Raw genomic sequence first — 23,580 nt, forward strand, 5'->3', positions numbered from 1 at the left:
CCCCCCCCGGCCCCGTGCCAGCTCAGGGGATGCTCTGCTCGGGGGATGCCTTGCTCTGGGGGTGCTCTGCCTGGGGAGGTGCCCTGCTCCGGGGTGCCCTCCCCGGGGGATGCCCTGCCTGGGGGGATGCCCTCCCCTGGGGGTGCTCTGCTCGGGGTGAGGGGATGTCCTGCCCTGGGGCTGCCCTCCCTGGGAGTTGTCCTGCCTGAGGGGTGCCATGCCCTGGGGGGGTGCCCTGCTCATGGGGTGCCCTGCCCTGGGGATGCTCTGCTTGGGGGATGCCCTGTCCAGGGGATGCTCTGCCTGGGGGGGTGCCCTGCTCGGGGGGTGCCCTGCCCTGGGGATGCTCTGCTCGGGGGATGCCCTGCTTGGGGGGTGCCCTGTCCTCTGGATGCTCTGCCTGGGGGGGTGCCCTGCTTGGGGGTGCCCTGCCCTGGGGATGCTCTGCTTGGGGAGGTGCCCTGCTCAGCGGATGCCCTGTTCAGGGGGTGCCCTGCTCTCGGGAACAAGCCCCCTTTAAGAGGTCCATGGGAGCAGCTGGCCCTGCTCTGCCATAAAGCCAGGCCCAGGTGGATCGGCTCGGCTTGGGCATAGGGCTGCCCAGGGGCAGGGCTGCAGGCTCAGCCAGGATTTCTCTAAGTCAGGGGATGCTGCTGAGATTTGCTGTGCCGTGCCACTCTGGGGTGGGCTGCCTGCAGCACAGCCCCCCCCTTACCCTGGCTAGGCACTGCCGGAGGGATGTGCCAGCTGCCCCGGAGCCGGGAGGCATTGCAGCGCCCGCCACAGGGATGACTGTGAAGACCGCGAGTTCTCATGTGTCTTGATGTCAGGCGAGGGGGGTGGCTGACGAGGGGGCTCTCTATGGGGTGGGTGCCTGGGAATGGCACGTGGCACTGCCCTGGTATGGAGAACTCAGGGACGCTTTCTGCTGGCAGAACTACTCCACCAAATGCAATAAGCTTTCCTTTAAAAAGATGCTGCCTTGATTTATTTGCAGAGTATAGTTCAATCTTTTCTTGTGTTCTCTGCCTTGAATGAGGTCCTCTGACGGGTGAGATGGATGGCGCAGTGGGGACCGAGGCAGCGAGGAGAGGGGACTGAGCAGAGCGATGAACCCCGGCAGATGGTTCATCTCAGCCTTGTCGCAGGCTCCATCGGCAGGTGAAACGGGGCGATCAATAGCCGTAATGAGCATAACTGCCTCCGCGCCCGCCGGCACCGCTGGGGCGATGTGAAGGATGTGCTCTGGAGTGGAGGGAGCTGAGCTCGGGCAGGTCTCCCGGAGCCATGCCTTCCCTCGGGATGACCCGGGCTTGGGTCTCGCCTCCCCCCTCGCCCCAGGGCTCCCTGCAATACAGCCGCCCACCAAGGCTGCCCCCGTGGATGCACCGATTCTGCCGTTAACGAAGGAGCCCGGCAGCCTCCGCTGTGGCCAGGGCTACTGGGATGCCGCAGCCACTTTAATTAATCCAAATCTGCCTTCCCAAAGATAGAGGCTTCTTCCTCAAAGCTCTGCGTGTGCACAGAGAGGTAATCTAGAGCCCGTGGCGGCATGCGAGCAGGAGAAGGAGCAGGCTGAACCCCCGGAATCACCAATTACTGCCAGGACGATGAAGGAGAGCCGGTGGGTGCTGCCATTTACCGCAACGGGAAGAACCGGATCACGCATCCATGGGATAATCGTTGCCCTCCAACCCAGCCCTCTGCACACCGCAGCAGCTCAGGATGGCGTGCTAATTAAATCAGGAATTGCTAATTAAATCCAAAATGTCCTTCTGCGAGTTCATACAGGGCTGATCCAGATCTCGGATAAGAGAGGGGTGCGGAGGCTGGTCTCTGGCACAAACCCGTGCCGATGGAGGGCTGCGGGGGGTGGGAAGGGGCAGCGGGGTCTCTGCAGACACTGTGTTCTCCCGGGACCTCCGTCCCACCCCGATCTCCAGCACGTGCCGTATGAACTTCACCATCAGGGAGGAAAAAAAGAGAGAGGGTTTGAGTGTGAATCGGAGAGATGAAAAATAGCAGGTTGGGTCCGTCAAAACACTCCGGTGTGATGGATTGGAAATGCTTTGGTTTGGTTTCAGATTTTAAAAGATTTTTGCCTTAAATCTTGAAGAGTAGAAAAACCTGAATCAAAACAGCTTTTCGTTTTCAAAATGTCAAAACAGACTGATAGAGCCTAGATAGCCGCGTGTCTCCAAACAGGAGATTTGAAACCTGCTCTTTCCTGCGGTTACAATTTCAGCGAATTAAGTTTTTTTTCCAATGGACAAAAAAAAGTTTTCCTCAAGAGCATCCTGACAGTCCAACCTGTAAGCAAATAAAATAGTAGCAATCTGATCATCGGTGAGTCATCCGTGTGGGAGCGCAGACAAACGCAGCCGGAGCGGTATCTGCCCATCGCATCGGGCGTTTCTGAGCCGCTTTCCTGCGGAAAGGCTATTTTGTGCCACCTGCAGCCGACGAGGCAGGAGCTCACGGATGGCTTTCATCCAAACATTTGTATTGCAGGCAGAGGAAAATGGAAAATAATTCTCCTACGGTTTGGTGCCCAGCGTGGCACAAGGGATGTGGGAGCGGTGCCCATCCTCAGGTCCTTCTGCTCCGTGAGGATGACAGACCGGCAGTCAGGGAGCCCCAAGACTCCAGCGCTCTGTCCGGCTCACTGGGAGGACGTGGATGTTGCATATTCAAGGGCATTAAGAGTGTTCTGAGCAATTCCCGGTGCTTGTGCGAAGCAGGTGGCTCTTAAAAATCAGCGCTGGGGTGCAGTGGGGTGTGCAGGGCTCCACAGCTGGCTGCGCTGGATGGAGCCGGCCAGCCTGTCTTCACCAGCTGTCCCAAAGAGCAATTAATAGGCAGGTAATTTGGAAGAAGAGGGGTGGCCAGGCTTTGCTTGGGAGCAGACTGCAGCAGAGGTCAAGGAGCTTCAGGACCCGTCTGTGTTCCTGTGGGTGTCTGGATGTCCCTCCTGTGCAGTCCCCGAGAGCCGCATCTTCAGCATCTTTCCTTGCTGGTTTGGTCCTGCCCTGGCACTTGGGGCTGAGCTGGGCTCGAGCCAGGCACCCGGCTGGTTATTGGGGCCACTAGGGTGGGATGGGGTCAGGGCGCTTTTCCTGCTGTTTTCATGAGTTTCCTGATGCTAGAAACTCCCGGGGCCCTGGGGAGTTTCCAAACTGCTTTAAAATGCTGTTAAATTGGCCATGTGCAGGGGTTTATTTATGCTCACAGGACTGTGGTCTGAATATTTCATTTTAAAATTTACATCTGTGTCGCTAGCAATGCTCAAATAAGGTTGCCATGGAAACCCCTCATTACCCGCACAGATGCTGGCAGCGGTGCCCAGCCCCAGGACCCGTGGCCGGGAAGGACTGGGCTCTCCTCCCCGACACCCGCCCGGCCGCGGCTCCTCCACCCAGCGGGAAACCTGCCTTTGTCAGCAAAGCAAGCAAGAGGAAAGGCATTTTATCGGCAACTGGTCTCTGTCGTCAGAGCGGGGTTGGCAAGATGCTGAGGGACCTGCTGCTTTGGCAGGGGACACCAGGCTGGGACGTGGTCCTGGGTGGCAGCAGAATCCCATGTCCACGCTCGGCCCCAGTTCTGGGCCGAGATAGGTGGAAAAACTCCAAGGACTGGCTGTGGGTGATGGGGTTTCTGGTCACGGGTGGGATTGGCGGGTTTGGGCTCCGCGGCAGGGTTGGCTTGCAGGCGGAGGGGATATTTCCACAACGAAATGCTCTGTAAAAACCCGCTTTAGCAGCGAATCCGTACTGCTTGCGCCTGACTCGCTTCACTGGGGAGCAAGGACACCGCCAGGAATATGGGAATTAAACTTGCAGACCTCTCCCCCTCCGCACTCCGGAGAAGCTCGTAACTGCTCTAATGATCCACAGCGGCCTGACGGATGCCTGGAAATTACACACTTCTCCAAGCTACAAGGAAAATGGATTTTCTTCCCCAGTGCTGCTTCGCGGAGCTGGAATCAATGAGACTTTGACTCTCAGGCATTTGTTTCGGCAACACCAGCTCGGTGTGGGCACCTGCAGCTCCTGTGGCTTCGGAGGAACCTGCCGATGCTTTCCCATGCTCCAGGAGTCCTGGATGCTCCATGCCTGTGTGTCCCCATGTCCCCATGATGCCCCAGCCCCACTGTGCCTTGAGCATCAGCACCCTGGTACCCCTCTCCCACCGGCAGCATCCCTGGCATGGAGCATCCCTGGCAGAGCTGTCCCAAGGTCCCCAGGGATGTACCATCCCGCAATGGGAAATGCCCAGCTCCTTCCCAAAGGGATGCAAGCGCCCACGAGCCAGGTCACTGCTCGGCTGCGGGAGGAGCAGCAGCAGCTAACGAGGAAGAGGAATTAAAGAGGCTCATCCAATTACGGAGGAATCAAGAGATTTGCAGCGTGGAAACGATACGACCTGTCGTGTGCTGACTCGTCCCGGCTCGGTACCACCGCCACTGCCTCCCCAGCTGATGGGTGTGATTAATTATCCTGATATTTCAGCAGAGATAGACAAGCTGGTGGGCACCACGGAGCAGGGGAGCAGAGCCATTAGAGATAGTGGCACTTTGATGCAGACGTTAATTTAAGTTCACTGCAGTTTTTCATAATTTCAGAATGTAAGAAAGAAATGGACTCTGTCTTGTTATGGGCAAATAGGCCTGTCTGAAGTGAATTAGCGGGGTGGTTTCAAGGAGTAATTCAATTTTTTGAAAGCTGAGCCTCGCTAGGTGCAAATAGAAAGTTTCTTGTGGAGTTTTCTAGTCTTCCTGGTAAATCCCCAGTGCCAAATCGGCCAGATGCACCCCCAGGCTGGTCCCAGCCAGGGACAAACACAGACACCCCGGGGACGGGGAGACCTGCCGTGCCCCTGTTCCCTCTCGTCCTCTGCTGTTGTGTCCCCCTTGATGTCCTTGCTCTGGGGGGGGGGTTGTCACAAGGATGAAGGAGCAAAGGCAAATCGATCCTGTGGCTCTCCTGGGCTCTGTGGCTGGGATGCTCATTCCTCAGGGCCTGCCTAGGGAGAGGAAATGGAGTATTTTGGCAGTTTTTCAGGATACAAATTGAACAAGGGGAAGAGAAGCTCCTTCTTTCTCAACCAATCATCCAGCCTAGTCGTCTATATCAGGGTATAAAATTAAATGGGTTCCTAAAGAGAGAGTATATTTAGATACAAAAAGCCCATTCTAGTCAGCTATCTGAGACTAAAATAATTAATCTCCCATCACTGTTAAGATGCAATGGAGCAGATCTTGAGAAGCAAGTGCTGTGATTAACTCTTTGGGAGCAGGTCAGCCCCGGGAAACGCAGCTCGTGCTGTGCTCTGTGCCATGATGCCACAGGGGCTCCTGCCCTGGCTGGGCTGGGCTCGGCTTTCTCCCTTCCACACCATGCCAGCGCCTCTCGATGCTTGTGCTGCACGAGCCAACGTGTTGGCAGGGCTGCTCTGCCCTGACACTGCCTCTTGGATGATGGAGGGGATGCAGGATCCATGGCAGGGATGCAGGAGCTGCAGCAGGGATACAGGAGCCCTGGCAAGGATGTAGCATCATCAGCAGGGATGCAGCAGCCCTGGCAGAGATGCAAGAGCTGCAGCAGGGATGCAGCAGCCCTGGCAGGGATGCAAGAGCTGCAGCAGGGATGCAACAGCCCTGGCAGGGACGCAGGAGCTGCAGCAGGGATACAGGAGCGCCGGCAGGGATGCAGGAGCTGCAGCAGGGATGCAGGAGATGCAGCAGGGATGCAGGAGATGCAGCAGGGATACAGGAGCCCCGGCAGGGATGCAGAAGCTGCAGCAGGGATGCAGGAGCCCCGGCAGGGACTCAGGAGCCCTGGCAGGGATGCAGCAGACCCAGCAGGACTCCAGCCCAGGCTTCAGCAGCTCTGCTATAAGGCAGGACATTGCTTGCAGGGAGCGAGCCAGGGGTCTGCAGCCCTGACCACAGTGCCGTGGTGATCCCTACTGCCTGGGACCCCCCCTGGGCTGCTGACAGGCTGGGGAGGTCGGTGTGACGTGGCCAGAAGGGCTTTCCCCCTGAGAGCTCCTCTCCCCGAGGCACTGATGTCCCCAGGCGCCAGGAGTGTCCCTTGCCGCGCCAGCCAGGGGCTCTGCAGGAGCACCGCGGGCTCTGAACGGGTCTCTGTCCTGAGCACCCATCCTGCTGGGCTGCAACCCAGTAGGGCACCACGCTCGTGTCCCTGCCGTCACTACCTTGGCCAAGACAGGGGCCAGGCAAGGGCATCCCGCCGCGCACACCAGACCGCACCAGCTGTCATCCACGGGGTTTAGTTAAAACTCCCTGCATCTGAGGATGGCTGGGAAACAATTGCGAGATACACAGTTGTAAAACGTCTGGAGAGACAAAGTTTAGTCTAATTATAACAGATGACTATTTCTCTGCCTGGCTATAAATCATTCATGCTCTCACTTCCAGGCAGTCACATCCATGGATTATCTGACTATTCAAAACCTCCTCCTGTTTTTCTACCTGTCTGGAGTGTGTTCACGGCTTGGTTTGATTTGATTTCCACTCCAGAACTGGAAACAGGAGATGACAATATAACGTTAGAGATCCAGGTGACCGGCACAGCCCTGTTCTTGCACTGCAGCATCACTGCCCTGCGCTCCTCGGGCTGGGGGAGCTGCAAGATTCGATTTCTGCCCGAGTTAACAGCGCAGCTTCTGCATCGACTGGAAGGCATGGGGTAGAGCTCAGCTGCCTTTTGCCAAATCTGCTTGGCAAGGCTTTATATTTCTTTCACAAGATGTAACAGGAATCACGGAGTGGCTCCAGTCCAAGCTCCCGACAGAAGAACAGATAGAGGCAGCCTCCTCAGGGTCAGATCGCTGCTTTTCCCCCCGTAGCAGCAGGGGAGGACGCAGCCAGCACCGCTGCTGCCTGTGGCTCCCGTCCTCCTGTGGGTGTTTCCAGGGCTACCCCAAAAGCATGGGGTTTTGGTTTTTTTTTTTTTGGAGTACCCCAAAAGATGCCCTGGGGCATCTCAGGGTGGGATCCAAAGCCCACCAGGTCCTGGCCATCTTCCCGGGGTGCGGAGGTGCCTCAGAGCAATGAGGGGGGCGCAGGTGAACAGGGCGCAGGGCACAGCAGTACAGGAGATTTTCTGCTCTCCCCGCCAGAGGAACTGGGCTTTTCCCACCACGGGGACGCAGCGCCCAGCACCATGCACTGGGGAGAGGCAGGCAGAGCCAGCAGAGCTGGAGACGCTGAGGGTGAGGGATGGGGGACCGGGCTGGGGTTTCCTTGTACCCCATGCTGTGCCTTCACGCCCCCAGCCCCCGTGCACGGCCCGTTTCTCCCTCCCCAGCAACAAAGTGGGCTTTCAGCTCTGCCTGCTCGGTCAGTTTGTCTGGCCAGGCGTCGGGGTCAGTATGTCCCACCGACGGCTGCAGCCCGTATCTCCCCGAAGGAGCTGCCCTGGGAGGGGGGGACACGACTTTTTTCCAAGCGTTGTTTTTCTTTGCATTTTCTCCCCTCGTGGAGGCCAGGCAGAAACCTGCCCGCCTGCTGCCTGCCGCGGCGTAGTGCCCTTGAAAAGACCCCTGTTGTACTCCTCTGAAATTATGTAGCTCTGGCATCTAATGATTCCTGACAGATTGCGAACAGTCCCGCTGCTAGCAATCAGGAAGGCAGGAGAAGTGTTGGGTTACTGATGTTTGTGGTTATTACAGTTATTGGACTCCATCGATTACGGGGACAGTCTGCGCGACGGAGGCTGTTAGTAACTAGGGCAAAGCCCGGCGCATCCCGTTCCCGTGCCGGCTGCCGGCCCCGCACACCCCGGCAAAGCAGAATGATCCCAGCTTAAAAACACACTCGGCCGAGGGACAGGGCACATTCTGCTCCAAAATGCTATTTAACAGCCCGGAACAGTGCCAGGCAGTCGTGATGCAGTTTGTCAGCCAGTCACCTCCTCCGTTACTTAGGTTTTTTTCCCCCCTCTAAAGAAAGTAATGAACTGCATTTCGGCTGCCGGATCCTCATTATGTCAAAACAATTTCGGGTTTGGCAGCACGGCAGGTCCCCGTGTCACAGCCCGCTGCTCAGCTCCGTACGCAGCGCCTGGCACGGCACCGCACGTCCAGCCTCGCCGTGCCGCAGGATGCACCGACGCCCTGGCTCGTGTTTTTAGAAATAAGCCTGGTTTTAGACAAGATTTGGATGAAGAAATACAAAATTCAATGCTTTAATTTTTTTTTTTTTTAATTTTTTCTCAATAAAATCAGAGTTGTTCTGCTGGGGGCAGAGCAGCAGCTTCACCACCCTGTCCTGCCCTGCCCCGGACCCGCCATGGGTACCCAAGCCCACCCCAGGTCCATCATTGCAGGGCAGCCGGGCTGCTGCTACTGCTTCTCAGCCCTCGTTTCGTTTTCAGAGCCACTGTTTTCTATATAATTAATTGTCAGCTGTATCAGTCATCGGTGATTTGTGTTTTAAAGATGGCCTGGCAGAACTAATTCCATTTCTGCACTGTGTCGTGCTGGATGATGATAACCTATGTACGGCTTCTCCCACAGAGCCTAATGATGAGCCGCTGCACTTTATTTTAATTAATACAGATAGCAAATATATTTTCATTAGCCATCGGGATGACAGGAGAGAAGCACGGTCCTCCTGCATGGCGAGCAGCAGCGGCACCTTCATTCCCGGGGCAGGGTGCAGCCCCCGGTCCCCTCCGTGGTCCCCCGCTCAGCTCCAGCCACCTCCGCATCCCTCCATGTGCACCTGTATGGCATCAGCTGGGCAGGCACAGGGAAAAGAGTTTCCTACCAGCCCAGTGTCGGTGGGATGACCCATGGGACCCTGGAAAAAGCTGCTTTAGCTGTTCTGCCCCGTGGCAGCAGCCCCCAGGGCTGGGGGTGAGGGGGGGGAACGCACAGCCTGCAGGGCAAGAGCTCTCTGCAGGGCCAGGCAGCGTGCTCCCGGACAAAGCCTCCCGCCTCCCTCCAGTGCGCGAGGACATGCAATTATAACACACGTTCCTAATTTCTGAAATTTAGAACAATTAAGCCGGCACCCTGGTATTTCTGACGAAAGCAGCCCCTTGTTCCCCGAGGAAGTAACAGCCTTCCTTGACCTCTGCTCTATTATTCCATTTGATTGATCTTAATTATATCAGAAAAGATAATGATAGTCTTTGTGGGGGTGCAAGTACATTGGGAACAAAGATGACAGCCTCTTTGTTGAGAGCGCACGAGGGCTGCTGGGGTGGCGATGGCGGGCACGGCCGCTGCGCCCAGCTAACGAGCCTGACGAGGCACCCGGCCCTCCGCTCCCAGGGCACCACCAGCGCCCAGGAAACTCCCGTCTTCCCCCAAAACGGAGAAGCAGAAGGCTAAAAGGGTATCGTAAACAAGCAAAGAGGACTTGGTCCTCCGCCTGGACCCGTCTCTGCCTCTCCCGTCGTGCCTCGCAGCAGATGCTCGCTGCAGGAAACTCCCCGCTGCGCTCCTGTGCCACCCCCGCCAGGGCATCCTGCTCTGCCTGGAGATGCCACCCTGTCCCCAGCGCCCACGCAGAGGCTCCAGCTGGCTCCCACCAGGCTTGGGGCACTCTCCCCTCTCCCTCCCCATCCAGGGTGAGACCTGCTGCGTCCCCTCTGGGGGGGTTCCCTGCCCCTCTGCACGTATAGGGATGCTGAAGGAGGGCACGGAAACACATCTCACTTTTAAGCAACTTGGCAACATCTGCTTTGCCCACCCCCAAGAATTCCTTAAATAGAAAAATCAGAAAACACTAATATGTAAACAACCACCTGTGTTGTTCATTAATCACAGCTGGATTCAGTTAAACGAGAAAGCCCTTAAATGCCGGCCCTTGAGGATCATCCTACCACAAGCCCTGTCTCAGGGGGGGGTGCCTTGGGAAACGGGGTGTGCCGGGTGCGGGGCTGCACCCGGCTGAGCAGCGGGAGCATTGCGGGGGGCCTCCTCTTCGGTTTGCAGCTTTTCTGCTCCCATCAAAGAGGCTCTGGCAGCGTGTGACACCCCAGCCACCGCTCCGCTCCGGCTCGGGGAGGAGCGGCACTCGACAAGCCTCTCCAGAAGAGCTTTGATATTCGAATCGGTGTGCGGAGCCGGGGGGGGGGGCTTTGTCAGATGTTCCTCATATATATTCTTGTAAAACCTGTGTGTCGCATCGCTGGTGCCTGCGCGTGCTTCCTGGCGATACTATTATTTTTGACACACCCCGCTGATTGGGAAACGCGGTGAGAAAGTACCTGACTCTGTTCTTCCCGGTAGGTAACGAATCAGAAAATTATAAAAAACAGTGTGTTGTCCAGCTTGGATAAGTTTTTTTTCCTACTGCTTCTATTCTTTATGTTCCTACAGGGTAGTCGTAATTTTAAATGTACTTTTGATAGCAGTGTAATATGATTAAAATAGGCACGTCTGAGAAATAAATCTGTCTTTTAAGGATTGCCTTCTTGACGTGCAGTATTAAATGCTCAGGGAAGGACCAGCTGCTGCTGAAGGGGACCTGGGCTGTCCCTGCGTGGGGACGGTCCCCCAGGTCCCGCTGAGAGCTGGCAGGGAGGGATGCCAAGGCTCTGCCCCTTGCAAACCACCCCATGGCTCTCTCTGGGCATTGTTCCACCCCAAAATGACGGTCACATCCTGCGCCTGTTGCTGCGGGTGCTCGGGAGGAGCCTGCAAGGTGCCATGTAGTCCATAGCAGCATTTCGGGAGCAGCATCTGGAGTCGGGAGGCTGTCGGTTAGGTCTGTTTGCTCACGAGAAACACATCAGCCGACTTCATGGGAGCAGGGAGAGCAGCAGCAGGTTCAGCATAAACTTGTAATGTGTATTTTCCGTCAGTGACTATTCCGGACTGTAGCTGGGAATGGTGCTGGGGGGGCTCAGGGAGGAATTTTTCAGAGGTGAATGCCTTTCCCAGAGTTGACTCCCTCTCTGGGGTCCTAGTCCTGAATGTAAGCAGCCTGTTGCCTTTGCTATGCGTTCAGGCTTCTTGTTTTGATCAAAGATGCAATGCTGTATAATTAAAGACTTTTCTTGCGAGGCCAGTTCGACGCGTGCAGGGAGCAGAAACGTGGAAAAATACAACCCTTGCCCATGGAAGCCAGCGCAGATCATCTGAGTCACTGGAGGAGCCGTTATTTGCCATGACTCAATTCAATTTGTGCGGTTGGGTGACAACGTACCAATGAGCGATAACGAGTTGCGGTGGCCCTGCGTTGCATCCTGCCAGCGGAGCCGGCCGCTCCGCACCGCGCAGCATCTCCCCAGCCCCTTCCACCACCAGCTGCTCCCCCGGAGCTGCCTGCAGCCCAGCATCACCCTCTTCTCATTGGTGTGCCCGCCTTTCTGCTGGTTTTTTTTTTTTTTTTTTTTTTTTTTTTTTTTGCAAGGGGCTGGCTTCTCATGGCATGCATAGCCAGCCAAACAGGCACTCCAGCAGGTTCCTGAGGCTGGGATATTTTTCCCGGATCCAGATGTGGTGCCTGAGCCTGCAGGAAAGGCTGGCTCGCCGACGGGCAGAATGAGCTGTTGGTTCTGCCATGGCTTGGCTCCCGGGGGCTCACCGTTGCTGAGGGCAATGGAGCAGCAGCGATGCCGTTGTCGGAGCAGGCAGGGTGCCCGCACGCCTTTGCCAGCGGTGCTGAGCCTGTGCCATGCGCTGCCCGGTCCTTTGCCGTGCGGCTAACACCCCAAAACGGCTCTGCCCGCGGTGACGGCTGGTGGGCACATGGAGCCTCAAAACTCTTCTCTATGCGAGTTTGAGGTATAGGCAAGACTAGCAAAAGCCAGCAGAAGATGGGCGCGGATGTTGACATCTGGCAGAGACCTTCTTGCTCCACCAGACGGGTCCTAGCGAGGAGACAGATCTGGGGCTACCGGAGAGCAAGCTGGTGGGCTACCGGTGGTGCAGCCTCTTTCACTCCAGGTAAGCCCCAGCTAGAGGAACGGAAAACGCTTTCAAATGTCAGGTGTTGTAGAAGACACTTTGCAGCGTTAAAACGAAAAAGATTTTCCCCTGGGGCAGCAGGCTGATCGTGTCCCCCCCTGCCCCCGAGCGGCTGTCAGGAGGGCGTCCGGCTGCAGCTGCAAGGGCTCTTGTTTTGCTGCACCCTTCCCTCCCCACCTTTCCTAATGAATTCCAAGAAAGCCTCAATGCATCCCTAAATGGGAACACAGCCTGTGTCCTTCACAGTCATCTACACAACAAAGACAGCCATTTCACCGCTGGCAGGCATGGGCTCCTCTGTGTACTGGAAACAAAAGCTGAAAAGAAGCCTTTATATTTTTTGATTAGGTAGCTTGAAAAGTTTGCTTTTAATTGAAATTGCCGCACTGATTTCATCGGAGTGTCAGCTCTAAAGCCCCTTGCGGGAGAGCAGCCCCAGCTCCTGACAGAGGCGATGGCTGCCCGCGTCCCGCACCGCCTCTCGCAGGAGATGTGGTCCAAGGGGCTCAGGAGAAGCAGGCATCTTTGTGCCTTCAGGATGCTGCGCTGGCTTGGGAGACCAAAAGCTGTTTTCTCTCTTTATGCAAGGAGCTATTGCTCAGCGAACACCAAAATGCTCGGCTCCCCCCAGGACAGCAGCGGTGGTACCAGGCTGGGACCAAGGCAGGGGACGTGGGCCATGGACCATCCCCTGAACCCGAGAAAACCCCTGAGCCCTGCACCCATCAGCGCAGGAACGGCCCCAGCCAGTGCCAGCTGCATCCCCAAAGCCACAACCATCCACCAACACCACCTGACCCCAGGGGCACCCCCAGATCTCTCCGTGCCCCCCATGACATGCTGGCGCTGCTCCAAGCAGTTGAGGGGGTGTGCGGAGAAACTACATTTAATTTTTTTTTTTTTTAAGAAAATGAATGAGGAGAAAAGATTATTGGGGAAATTTTCTTTTGGGGAAATTCTGGCACAAAGACAAATTGAAATATTTCAACGCAGGCTGGGGACTGAGTCTTGGATAAAAATAAAGCGGGAGGCGGCAGCACCTTCCCAATGACATTAGCTCCATTCATCTCCCCCATGACGCTGCAGCCGTTCCGCTGGCAGCGTACAAAGGCAGTAGAAGTTACATTTTCCTTCACTATTTCTCAAATATATTTATGCTGGGAGATGTTTGTGGAGGTACATTGTGTGCCTCGGGCAGAGGATTAATTCCAAACTGTCACCTCGCTTTTTGATGGGTTTGTAAATTCTGCTGTGTTGATTTGTACTCTCAGTAAATTGATAAAATCCTCTTTCCAAAACCTAATACACCATTTAGAGCTCACCAGGGTTTTAGACCTCATTGGCTCACATATTTACGTAAATATAGTGTCCAACAGCAACTTAAAAACTGCTGCATGAATAATCTGGATGGATGATAAGGGGTGAAAGGAACCAAGTTGTCTGACGGAGGCTGTGTGCTCCCTAAAGCGGATTTTCCACATCTCGGGGTGCCGGGTTTTGGGGTGGCTTTGCAGGCGGGTGATGCTTTGGGCAGCGTCGCCCCAGGATCCGTCCCCTCTGATGGCATTGGGAATAGTCTGGTGCCTCTAAGGATGCTCTCGGGGCTGGAACGCATCATTGCATCCCTCCCCAGGCACCCCGGGTACCAGGCTGGCACAGCCACGCACCTCCCCACCCCGCTAACAGCAAAGCAACGCTTGGATCGTGTTTTTAACGTTGTTAGCACCGTCTACCTTTCTTATTTTAAATCCTTCCCTCGTTTGCATCCCGCGCAATGGGGGAAAGGACAGCTGATGTGTCCAGGCGGACATCTGCTCTGTGTTTGCAGAGCTCCTCGCTGTGGGCGGCGATGCTGCTGGTGTGCTGGGAGCACTGGGAGGCCGTTAGGGCTCACGCAAGAGTAGTCTTCCAATTTAGGGACTTGGTATCTTTGCGAATGGAAGTTTAGGACTGTCCGGGATTGCCTGAGTTTTGCTGAAATTGCATTTAAATCATCACCAGCAAATGTGAGCCGCAGGGCTGCAGGGAGGCAGCGCAGAGGGTACCAGAAGTGATGTCCCCCGGTATTGTCCCCCAGCCACCCATCGACCCAAGATGAAGGATCTCTTCCACAAAATGTTGACATGCCCAATCCACCCCAAAAAAAGTCAGATGGAGATTCTCTCTTGAATTTTAAATATTTTTAGCCGTCCTGACTAGCTCTGAAACCACCATGAATTGACCAGTTTCCAGAACGTTCCCTCACTTCCCCTACGTTATTCCTGTTTCATTCGTGCTTGGATGCTCGGACTAATTTCATCTCTTCCCCAGTTTCTTGCTTTGCTTACAGAACTGCAACGAGCTCAACGAGAGCCCGGGGGAGACCCCTCCAGCCAGCTCCGCCATCCCCTCTCCTTCCATACCCGGAGGGGACCCACAGCAGAACTGCTCCCACTGGTGCCTGCCTGCCTGCTCCTGCCCGCTCCTGCCGGCTCCTGCCTGCTCCTGGACCACGTTTGCTGTCCCTTCTCCAGGGTTGCCCCTGCAGAACCGCCTCTCCCGAGCACGACTCCCGGCACCTCGGATCCCTGCTCTGGCACGTAACACACAAGTGTGCAAGACGGTGAGACAGACAGAGACGTGAAAATCCTTCTTGCCGAGCAGATTAAGCTGCTCTGGGATCAGCCCCACAGATACTCCTTCTGTCACACTAGAATTTTTTGGATGCCTTTGCAGTTGGCACCAAATTTTCCATTCCAGACTAAAGCTTTGCATTTGGAATCGCACCTCCAGAGCTGGGTTTGGTGGCCAAGCTGCTCATACGTTCCCTCCCCGCCGCCGGGAGCTTGGCTTTCAGTTGTATGAAGTTTCCTTGTACCTTCCCGCTGCAGCCATCTGTCCTGGGCTGCTAATGCCCTTTTCCTTTCTGCACCCCTCGCTCCTGCCGGAGGGGACGCGGAGCCAAGCCCTGCCCTTGGCGGGGGGTCACTCGGGATCTCCACCTTCTACTGGAGGGAACAGGATCCTGGGAAAAGGGAGAAAGGTCTGGACAAATCTCTGCTTGTCCCTGCACAGCGCGGACCTGGGGAATCCAGGCAGACCTTCCTTGGTTTGGCAGCAGGAAACATCCAGGTTCAGCCGGCACCGGGGTCCCTTTTGGTCAGCTGTTTTTCTGGCATCTCCCCAGGGAAAGAAAAAGGAGGAAAAAGAAGGGAAAAAAAACCCCAACGGTGGTTAAATCAGGGCTGTGCTTTCTGCTCGCACTGGGAGCAGGTCACCTCAGCTGCACCACAGCAAATAGAAGGAACGGGAAGGGGGTGAAGCAGCTTCTCAGCATCCCGGGAACAAAGTCCCCCCTGAGCAAGGGCAGGTCCCCAGGTGGGGGACGGTGTTACCTCTATGTGCCCACAGCCCTGACCCCCCCAGCCACTGCGGGGACAGCGCGCTGCAGCGGAGGGTCCCCCATGCCACGGGGTTGTCACCCCCCTCAGCACCCTTGCACCCACCAGCCTGGGACGGCTGCTCACACCGGGGGACCAGGGGGGCAAATTCAGGCTCCCCCTGCTCGCTGCCCCCCCCAGGCTCTGGCTGCAGACAGGGCTTGGGCCACTCAGCCGGGTCCCTGGTTTTACAAATCAGTGCGACTCCAGCGGCTTTAACGGCGTGACGCTAACTCACTGCAACACGCTTCAAAGGGCTCGTTATTCCGCATCCATGTCATCTAAGAAAGACGTTGGGCCAGAAATAGTGTCTTCTCGAAAGCGCAGGAGGAGTGCTGCCTTTCTGCGCCAGCTGCACCCCCCCCAACTTTTAAATTTCCCAATTTCCTTGTTAATAACCCACACCTCTGTTTCTCAGGGGTCCTGGGGCTACCAGGGCACACTGAGCTGCGTCGGGACACAGGCACCGGCTGCGACTGCCCAAGCATCACCCCAACCATAGAGACCACGGCCACGGATTCGAGTTGAAGATAAGCAACGCTTGCACTTGCTTATCAAGCCTATGCCATAGGCTCTGCTAGAAATCCACAACGCTTGGCTCTCCGCTGTGAAAACTGAGCCTCCTTTCCTCCAGCTGTTTCCCAGCTTTGCCTCTTCCACCCCAGGCTCTGGTAGGCTCCCCCAGCCCCCGAGCCTGGTAGATCTCTGATTTCTAAAATCCTTACGGATGAAGCCCGGGAGATAACCGAGCTGAGTGACAAGGGGGTCGCTGTGACTATCACAAGTTCATTTATTCCTCTTCTTCTTCTTCCCAGCGGTGCAGTTGCTGCAGCAATTGCTGCGGGGGATGGCAGCGGGTGAGCAGAGCAGCTCTGGTCTCTTCAGGAGAGCCACTGAAAGGTACGGGCTCAGGGTTGGGGTGCAGAAGATCCCTGAGGAGCGTCCATCTGTCCTGGGATCTTCTCTCCTGCCTGGGCAGGGCTGCAGCAGGCAGATCTTCACCGGAGCAGGACGCGGATAGAGCCAACCAGCCCCACGGGGCTGGGCAAGAACATCCTTAACAACTTGTGTTAAGGATCTGTAACAACAAGCTGGGAAACCAGACAGACAGACAGACAGACAGGCAGCTGGCATCCTGTCCTCTGAAATGAAGGACGCCTTCCCTTAGCACCTCAGTGGAAAAAGGCTGCTCTCTGCAAAGCATTTCTCCTTCACGTCATACTGGCTCGTGCAGACTGGGATACCCGGACTCCCAGTTGGACCCCGGGCTGCAGCAAGAGCAGCTGAGGCACCTGTATCACGCGGGTCTCCTCTGGGCATCCAATCCAGGCATCTCTCACACGCACATCAGCATGAAAAATGATCTCGTGAAACAGGTCCTTTTGGGAAGGGCTCTGGAAAGCCATGGAAGACAGTTAGGAGCAGCAGCTGAACTGCAGGAACCTGAGCCAGGGTGACACCAAACCCACCCTCACCCCACCGCAGCCTCCCCAGAGCCTTCCTGACACCCTGCGTTTTGCTCTCCATCTCGGTGTGGCAGCAGCGTGCGGCACAGACCCATGCCCAGAGCCTCACAGCGCTGCTGCACGGCCCGGCCGGAGACATCCCAGGCTTCTGTCGGGATCACAGAGCCCCAGCTCCGCAGCATCCGGTGTTTTTACCTTAGGACATGTTAAAGGTGGTTCTGTCTCTCTTTGAATCGCATCGTTCGCCCAACACCTCTTCCCTTTGAGTCAGTAGCGGGAACAACGAGCCCCCTGCAAGGCAGGTGCTGCCGGGGGGGGGGAGCAGGGGGGCTCCCTGCCCTTCTGTGCCTCTTCGGCAGCAGTCTGATGGCGTTTTCTTGTGGCTGGTTTGGCCGCGTGTGTGAGACCTCCCTCTGGAAGCAGCAGTGGAAAAGCGGCTTCACTGGGCTTTGCCTGCGCCCTCCCCAAGGGACGTGGGTCCTGGCCCAGCACGGCCAACACGACGCACTTTTTGTTTGCAGCCCTGCCCGCTCTGACACCCCCGGTACAGTTAAACCCCCCTGGGACACGCGCTCCTCCCCACCACTGCCCTGAGGCCGTGGCTGAAGGGATGGCAGGTCCCCATCCCCATTGCCATGGGTGCTGGCACCGGTGGCACCCCGGGGTTTCTGCTCCCGAGCGACAGTCTGCTGGAAACATCACTAACATCGCTCGGCTAATGAAGGGGAATGGCCAGGTGCCACCAATGGCCCCCGGTGTTGCCCAATGCACTGTGTTCGGTACCGGCGTGGTTCACCCCAGCACTTGCTCTGCTGAAGCCCTGAGGGGGGGCTGGGGGCCGGGCGCTGCTCGGGGTGCCCAGACGGGCAGGGTGATCCCCCTGCAGACCTGCTGGGTCCCTTGTCGCGAAGCGGGGACACAATCCTGCCTTACTGAGCACCCTGTGCCTGCCAAGTCAAGCGGTTAAAGACACAGAGCTATCTCACCGCTGAATTCAGCAATTTCATACCCCTGACAAGAGTGTAAATCCATCCTGATGGACTGGAAAATTGGAAAGCCAGTGCTCATGCTGTATTTTCTATAGACATCTATCTAAACTCCCGAAAGATACATTTATTGGCAGGCTCCAGTTCCAGCCATGTAACTGCACGTTATGCTAATTAAAATATAGCCTGTGTTTTGTAACAGGATTTCCTTGGAGCGTATTTTACTGTTCAGTAACCACTTTCAAATCTTTGAAAAATAAAATCGCATCAAGTAAATAACTTTTGGATTGCTCACGGAAGGTTAGTCTTTTTTTTTTTCCCAAAGCCCACTGGAACTGGCTGTACTCATTGCAGCGACAGAGGATGTAAAATACACTGACTTCTGAAGCAGCTTGTACTCTAGATCAAAAGCTGCGTGTTATTTAGTCATACAGAGCCCATTTCATTTAAAAAAAAAAAAAAAACAACAAAAAACACAACTGTTTGTACAAAATGGGATGACAAAGCGCTCAGCTCTGACCCCGAATACCCGCAGGAATAACCCTGCCCACTGGCAGGACGTGCCATTCCCACACCAGTCACTTCTAACGCCCACGCTGCTGCCCTGCCACACCTCGGCGCGTGGTGCCCCCCCATCTGTGACTTACTACCTATTCATTTCAGAACCCAGCAGAAGCTGACTCGAAGCTACGAGGGATGGATTATACGCCGAACACGTTCTGCGCTTCCCTTTTTACACGGTCTGCTTTTTTAAGACCTCTGTGCGGCACGCTGGATGCCAAGTGAGCACGTTTACTGCCTCTTCAGCCCCAGACACTCGCGTCAAATTCCTTGCTGACAGAGAAGTTAAAAATGTATAGAAGGAAGCATTTGTGACGCTGTAACATCCACAAAACATACACTTTAAATAGCATCTTTTTATGCTCATAATGGTAAAAATGCAGGAGAAGGAGAGGGCTAAGAGGTATTATTTTCATTTTATTGCTCCTGATCCAGACTTTCCTCATTCTTTCTGCCAAGGAGGAGAGGAGGAAGAGGAGACATTTATTATGGCCTCTGATACCTCCCCATCAGACAAATTCCATTCCCCATTATCTCCGGCCGCGCAGCCCGCTGGCAGCCCGACTGTGTGCTATTATTGTTGCTCGAGCCGATACCGCTCGGGGTGCTGCGATTGCAGCGAGAGCGCACCGCTCACTTGTTGCAGCCCTCGCTGAGTTCACCCTCTGTTTTCCATCCTGCCGGACACACCTGATTTTCTGGAAAAATTCTCCCGTGGTGCTGCGCTCACCGCCAAGCCGGGTGAACCTCCGTGGCTCGCTATTCCACCGTGACAACTAGCCTGGAGATGTCCCGACGCCTTGAAGAAAAGACGGGGGAGGGCAGGTGTCGGGGCGACGGAGGAGCCCGGTGCTCAGCACCCCCCCGGGCTGCATTTCTGCTCGCAGCACCGCAGCCTCAAGGATTTGTTGGTCTCATCACAACCTCTAGTGGACGCAGGTCCGCATCGCCACCACCTCACCCAGCGGGGTCTGTTTAGGAACCCTGGATCTCCCGGGGGTCCGGCCGTCCCCAGCCACCGGGCTTTGCCCAGCGCGGGCAGAAAACGGGCAGCACGGGCAGCACAGGCAGCGCTGCCCAAATCCTCTGCCTGCAGATGCCAGCCTGGACACCGCCTGCCCGCACACCCCGTGTTCGCATGCTGCATTCAACACGATGCTAAATAAATATCTACGGCGATGACCACGCCGCTGCCCGGAGCCTCCTGGACCAAACCCTGGTGAAGGGACGTGCCACTGCTGCCTGCTCCGTGCTGGTGGGTGGGTGGAAGCGGATGCCGAGAGGAGAGGCTTTCACACCTCCTCTCCGTTGATCTAAATGGCTTTACAAGTGCAAAGCACCAAAAAGCCACCAGCTGAGCAACTGATCAGTGTTAAGTCATGTGAAATTAGTTGTTTCTTGAAAGAACGAACCGAACAAGTGGGCAGATGGAGCACAGCAAACCGTCTCTCTGCAGGGTCTGATCCTGCTCCCCCTCACAGTTTGAGAACAGCAGGGTTTGCTAATCTGGGCCCTGGCTGTGACCTCCTGCAAACAGACTGACAAGCCTCCCCCCGGGAACAGGGAGAGCTGCCACGTCGCCGCCGGCTCCAGGGCTGCCTGTGCAGGAGTTTGGGATTTTACAGCAATAATTCACCAAACCTTGTAAAGGGTCAACTATTTATCAGCTCCCTCTCTGCCGAGGAAAGAGGAGTTCAGTACGCTGTGTTCTTCTACCCTGAGATTTATGACAGATCGTGCTTGCCACAAGGGCCAAATCCTGTTCCTGAGGAGCTGGGCTGCCTGATGGTGCTCCCAACAGGTGCTTGGGACTGGGGCAGCCCTCCTGCCTCCAGGACATGAGGCAGCGGCTGAGCTGTAAGCCCTGTACTGGGCCCTGCACTCGCTCGGTTTGCTTGCCCAGCTGCCCCAGACCCCCCCATGTCAGCACGGGGACTATCGCTGCGCACACACATCTCCCGCAGCAGCTCACCAGCGGCCTGGACAAGAGCGTTTGTGTAACACGATGGAGAAGAGTGTCTTTCTGTTTGTTCTGATGCTGAAACAGGATGCCAGCAATTCTGGATAGAGACTCCAGATCCGATTCCTTCAAATGTACGTGCATATCCATACACAAAACACAGACCCATGCAGGTGAAAGAAGAAATACCACAATCTACACCCATTTCTGTTTTGTTATCCATAAAGGATAGATTCTGTAATATAATCTCTGTATGGAGAGCCAGGCTTAAAACCAAAAAGTCAAAATCTTTCAATGCAATCTGAACACAAGAACAGAAACCGAAGCCAGGCAGACAGCACTGCACAGCACTCCTGACACCAGGAGCTGTTAATCTTTGCTAAAAACACACCATCGGCCCTGGAGGTCAGCATCCCAGGCCCTGCACAAACACTGCAGCACAGGCAAACGCTGGCCTCTCCCGTTCTCCCTCTGACCAATCCGCATTGGTAACCACAGCCAGCAGCTCACCAAAACCCACTGCCTTGTCCCCGCAGCCTTCCAGTTATGAGAAACCAGGAGCAGGCACCAGTTCCACGATCTTTAAGCACCACGCTAGTTTGCAACGACTTTGTCAAGTCACCCGCAGCCGGGTCCCGATGCCTATTCTTAGGTCTGTCATCGCGGCGGTGGGGAAGGGAGAGGGAGCGGATTTGCGTGGAAACGTGAAACACGTGGAATGAACATGCAGCCCCTGGCAAAACACTCGCCGCCCCCCTGCCACCCCAAATCCCGTGGGATGGGAACACCGGCGGCGACCTGGCACCGGGGGCTGGGGACACCGGGGGCTGGGGACGCGGCGGGGGGGAAGGGACACGGGGCTGCTCTCCCTGCGGGAGGGAGGCGGAGGGTCCGACACGGCTCCCCGGGGGGACGCGGCCGCCGTTAGCCCTCGGGTCCCCGTTAGGACGCGGCTCCCGGGAGCGGCGCCGGCCGGAGCGGCCCCGGCGGCGGCGGGAGCTGTCCGCCCCGCGGTGCTGAGCCGCCGCCGTCCTGCCGGGCCCCGCCGCCGCTCCCGGCGCCGCTCCCGCTCCCGGTGCCCGTGCCGGCGCCGTCCTTTCCCAGCAATGCCAGAAGTTTCAGCCCGGCCCGAGGAGCAGCAGAAGCGCGGGGTCCCCGGTCGGGGGTGACACGGTCGATTCCAGCAGCCCCTCCCGAGCCGGCTGCCCCCTCCCCGCTCCGACTCCCCCCTCCCCGGTCACGGCTGCATCCACACCTCCCCCCACCCCGGCCCCGGCCGGTGTCCCCTCCCCGGCAGCGCTCGCACCCCCCCCGGCCGGGATGCGCAGGGCCCCGGCGGTGTCGGCGGCCGTGCCCTGGGAGCCCCGCTCCTCTCCGCGCCGCAGCCCCGGCCCGCTCCGCCCCGCTCCGCCCCGCTTACCTGGGCGCGGGGCCGCGGGGCTGCCCAGCAGCAGGGCGAGCAGGCAGAGCCCGCGGGGCCCCGGCATGGTGCGGCGGCGGCGGCGGGCGCGGCGGAGCCTCCGCGCTGCTGCCAGCCGAGCCGAGCCGAGCCGAGCCGAGCCGAGCCGAGCGGGGCCGGGCCGGGGGCGGGGGCTGGGGCTGCCGCCGGAGCCGGAGCCGGCGCGGCGGAGGGCGGAGAGGAGCGGCGCGGCTGGGCGCGGAGCGGGCGCGGAGAGGAGCGGAGCGAGCGGCGGGGGAGGGCGCCGGCGGCCGCCCCGGCCCCCGCGCAGCGCCGTGAGCTGCGGCCCCGCCCGCGGCTCCCCCGGCTTCCCCCCCCCACGGATCGCCCCAGCCCCACCGACCCGTTGTTCTTCTCCAGCCTGGGGCTCCCGCGGCCCCTACGACTTCCCTCAGCCTCCCCAGAACCCGGCTCCCCCCGGCTCCAGGAGCCCCAGTGACCCCCAGCCTGGGCAGCGCTCCCCACTGCAGGCCACTGCCCAGCCTGTGCCCAGTCTCTTGTATCGTCTCACTGCCCCTTGTCCCCACACCCGCCATAGCACCCCAAGCCCCTCTTAGCATCCCAAACTCACCCTCAGCACCCCAAGCCCCTCTCGGCATCCAAAGCCCCCCTCAGCATCCAAAGCCCCTCTCAGCACCCCAAGCCCCTCTGGCCTCCATGCTCCAGCCCAGCCTTCCCTCCCCTTGGGCTCCCGAAATGCAGGCTGTGAATAGGGTAATGGTGCTATTGGGGGGCTGATACAGGCCCCATGCCCCACCTTGGGATCATGGAGGCACCAGGCTCTGGTCCTGCTGCTGGAGCCAGAGAAGCCGGGCTGGGATGGAGCTGCATGCTGCGACCTAACCAGCCATGGTGGGGTGATAGGCGCTGGGCACATGAGAGTTCACAATTTGTGGAGGCTGAGCAGGCCCCCCCCCCCGCCATAACGTGTGGCTGGCACCATGGCCACGGGTGGCCATTAGAGTCTCCTCAGCCCTGCAGCAAAAGAAGCAGCACACAAGCAATCCCCGCTCAGCACCCCAGCCCCAGTCCTGGAGCTCCACAAGCCCCTCGCCTATGGGTAGGACCATGGGCCTGATGGCTCCCAGGAGCTCCCTGCCCGGTCTGGTCCTGCCTGTCCCCCCTGCCCAGGCCACCGCAGCTGCAGTAAGCTGAGAGCTTCCAGCAGGCCCTCCTGAGCCCGTCAGAGCACATGGTGTAATTACACCGCCTTTGATAAGAACAGGAACGGAGGCTTCATTCTTTTGAAATCCCAAATCCTACCCTGAAATGTTTACTGTAAGTCACCTCCTGGGGAGAGTTGCCTGGTCCTCCCAGCCACTCTGCCTGTCAAGTCAAATAGCCAGAACAATGTCACGAAGCACGACACGAGTGTCAAACACCACAAGACGGAGGCCGGCCTTTCCCTCAAATAGCCAGTTTGTTGATGCTGCCATCTGAGAAGTCCCTGCTACCTTTGAGACAGCAATTACACTGATTTGGTTACCTCAGCAACAATAATCACATACTGGTATCACTACAAATGCCACCACGCAGAACACATCAAGTCAAGAAACCGTCCAAACACGGGGACTGATCCTGCTGCCTTTTTCCCTGCTGGGCTCTGCAGACTTCCTCCACCCGACACCGGTGCAAGCAGGAGAAGCAGCAGCCGGGGGATTTTGAGGAGCGTGAAGCAGGCTGTGCAGGCAGCCGGGTCATTTGCATTCCCTGTGTCACTCCTAGCTGCTGCCAGCTGGGAGCAGTTGGGCAGCAGGCGAGAGAAGGACAAAATAAGAAA

General features: G+C 57.3%; 1 protein-coding gene across 2 annotated transcripts in view; it reads right to left on the reverse strand.

Moving 5' to 3' along the window:
- SEZ6L (seizure related 6 homolog like) overlaps nt 1-22,113 on the reverse strand; it is a 48,673-nt gene extending 26,560 nt beyond the window's left edge. Inside the window, exon 1 of one of the 2 annotated variants that reach the window (XM_063350673.1) lies at nt 21,762-22,113. In XM_063350673.1, coding sequence (XP_063206743.1) covers nt 21,762-21,828 — 67 coding nt within the window. In that variant the 5' untranslated portion in view covers nt 21,829-22,113. The remainder of the gene's footprint in view (nt 1-21,761) is intronic. The other variant, XM_063350672.1, reaches the window with a different exon arrangement.
- Between the last annotated feature and the right edge of the window lie 1,467 nt (nt 22,114-23,580).

Source organism: Chroicocephalus ridibundus, chromosome 13, assembly GCF_963924245.1.
Source record: "Chroicocephalus ridibundus chromosome 13, bChrRid1.1, whole genome shotgun sequence".
In the NCBI taxonomy this organism is placed as follows: Eukaryota; Metazoa; Chordata; class Aves; order Charadriiformes; family Laridae; genus Chroicocephalus; species Chroicocephalus ridibundus.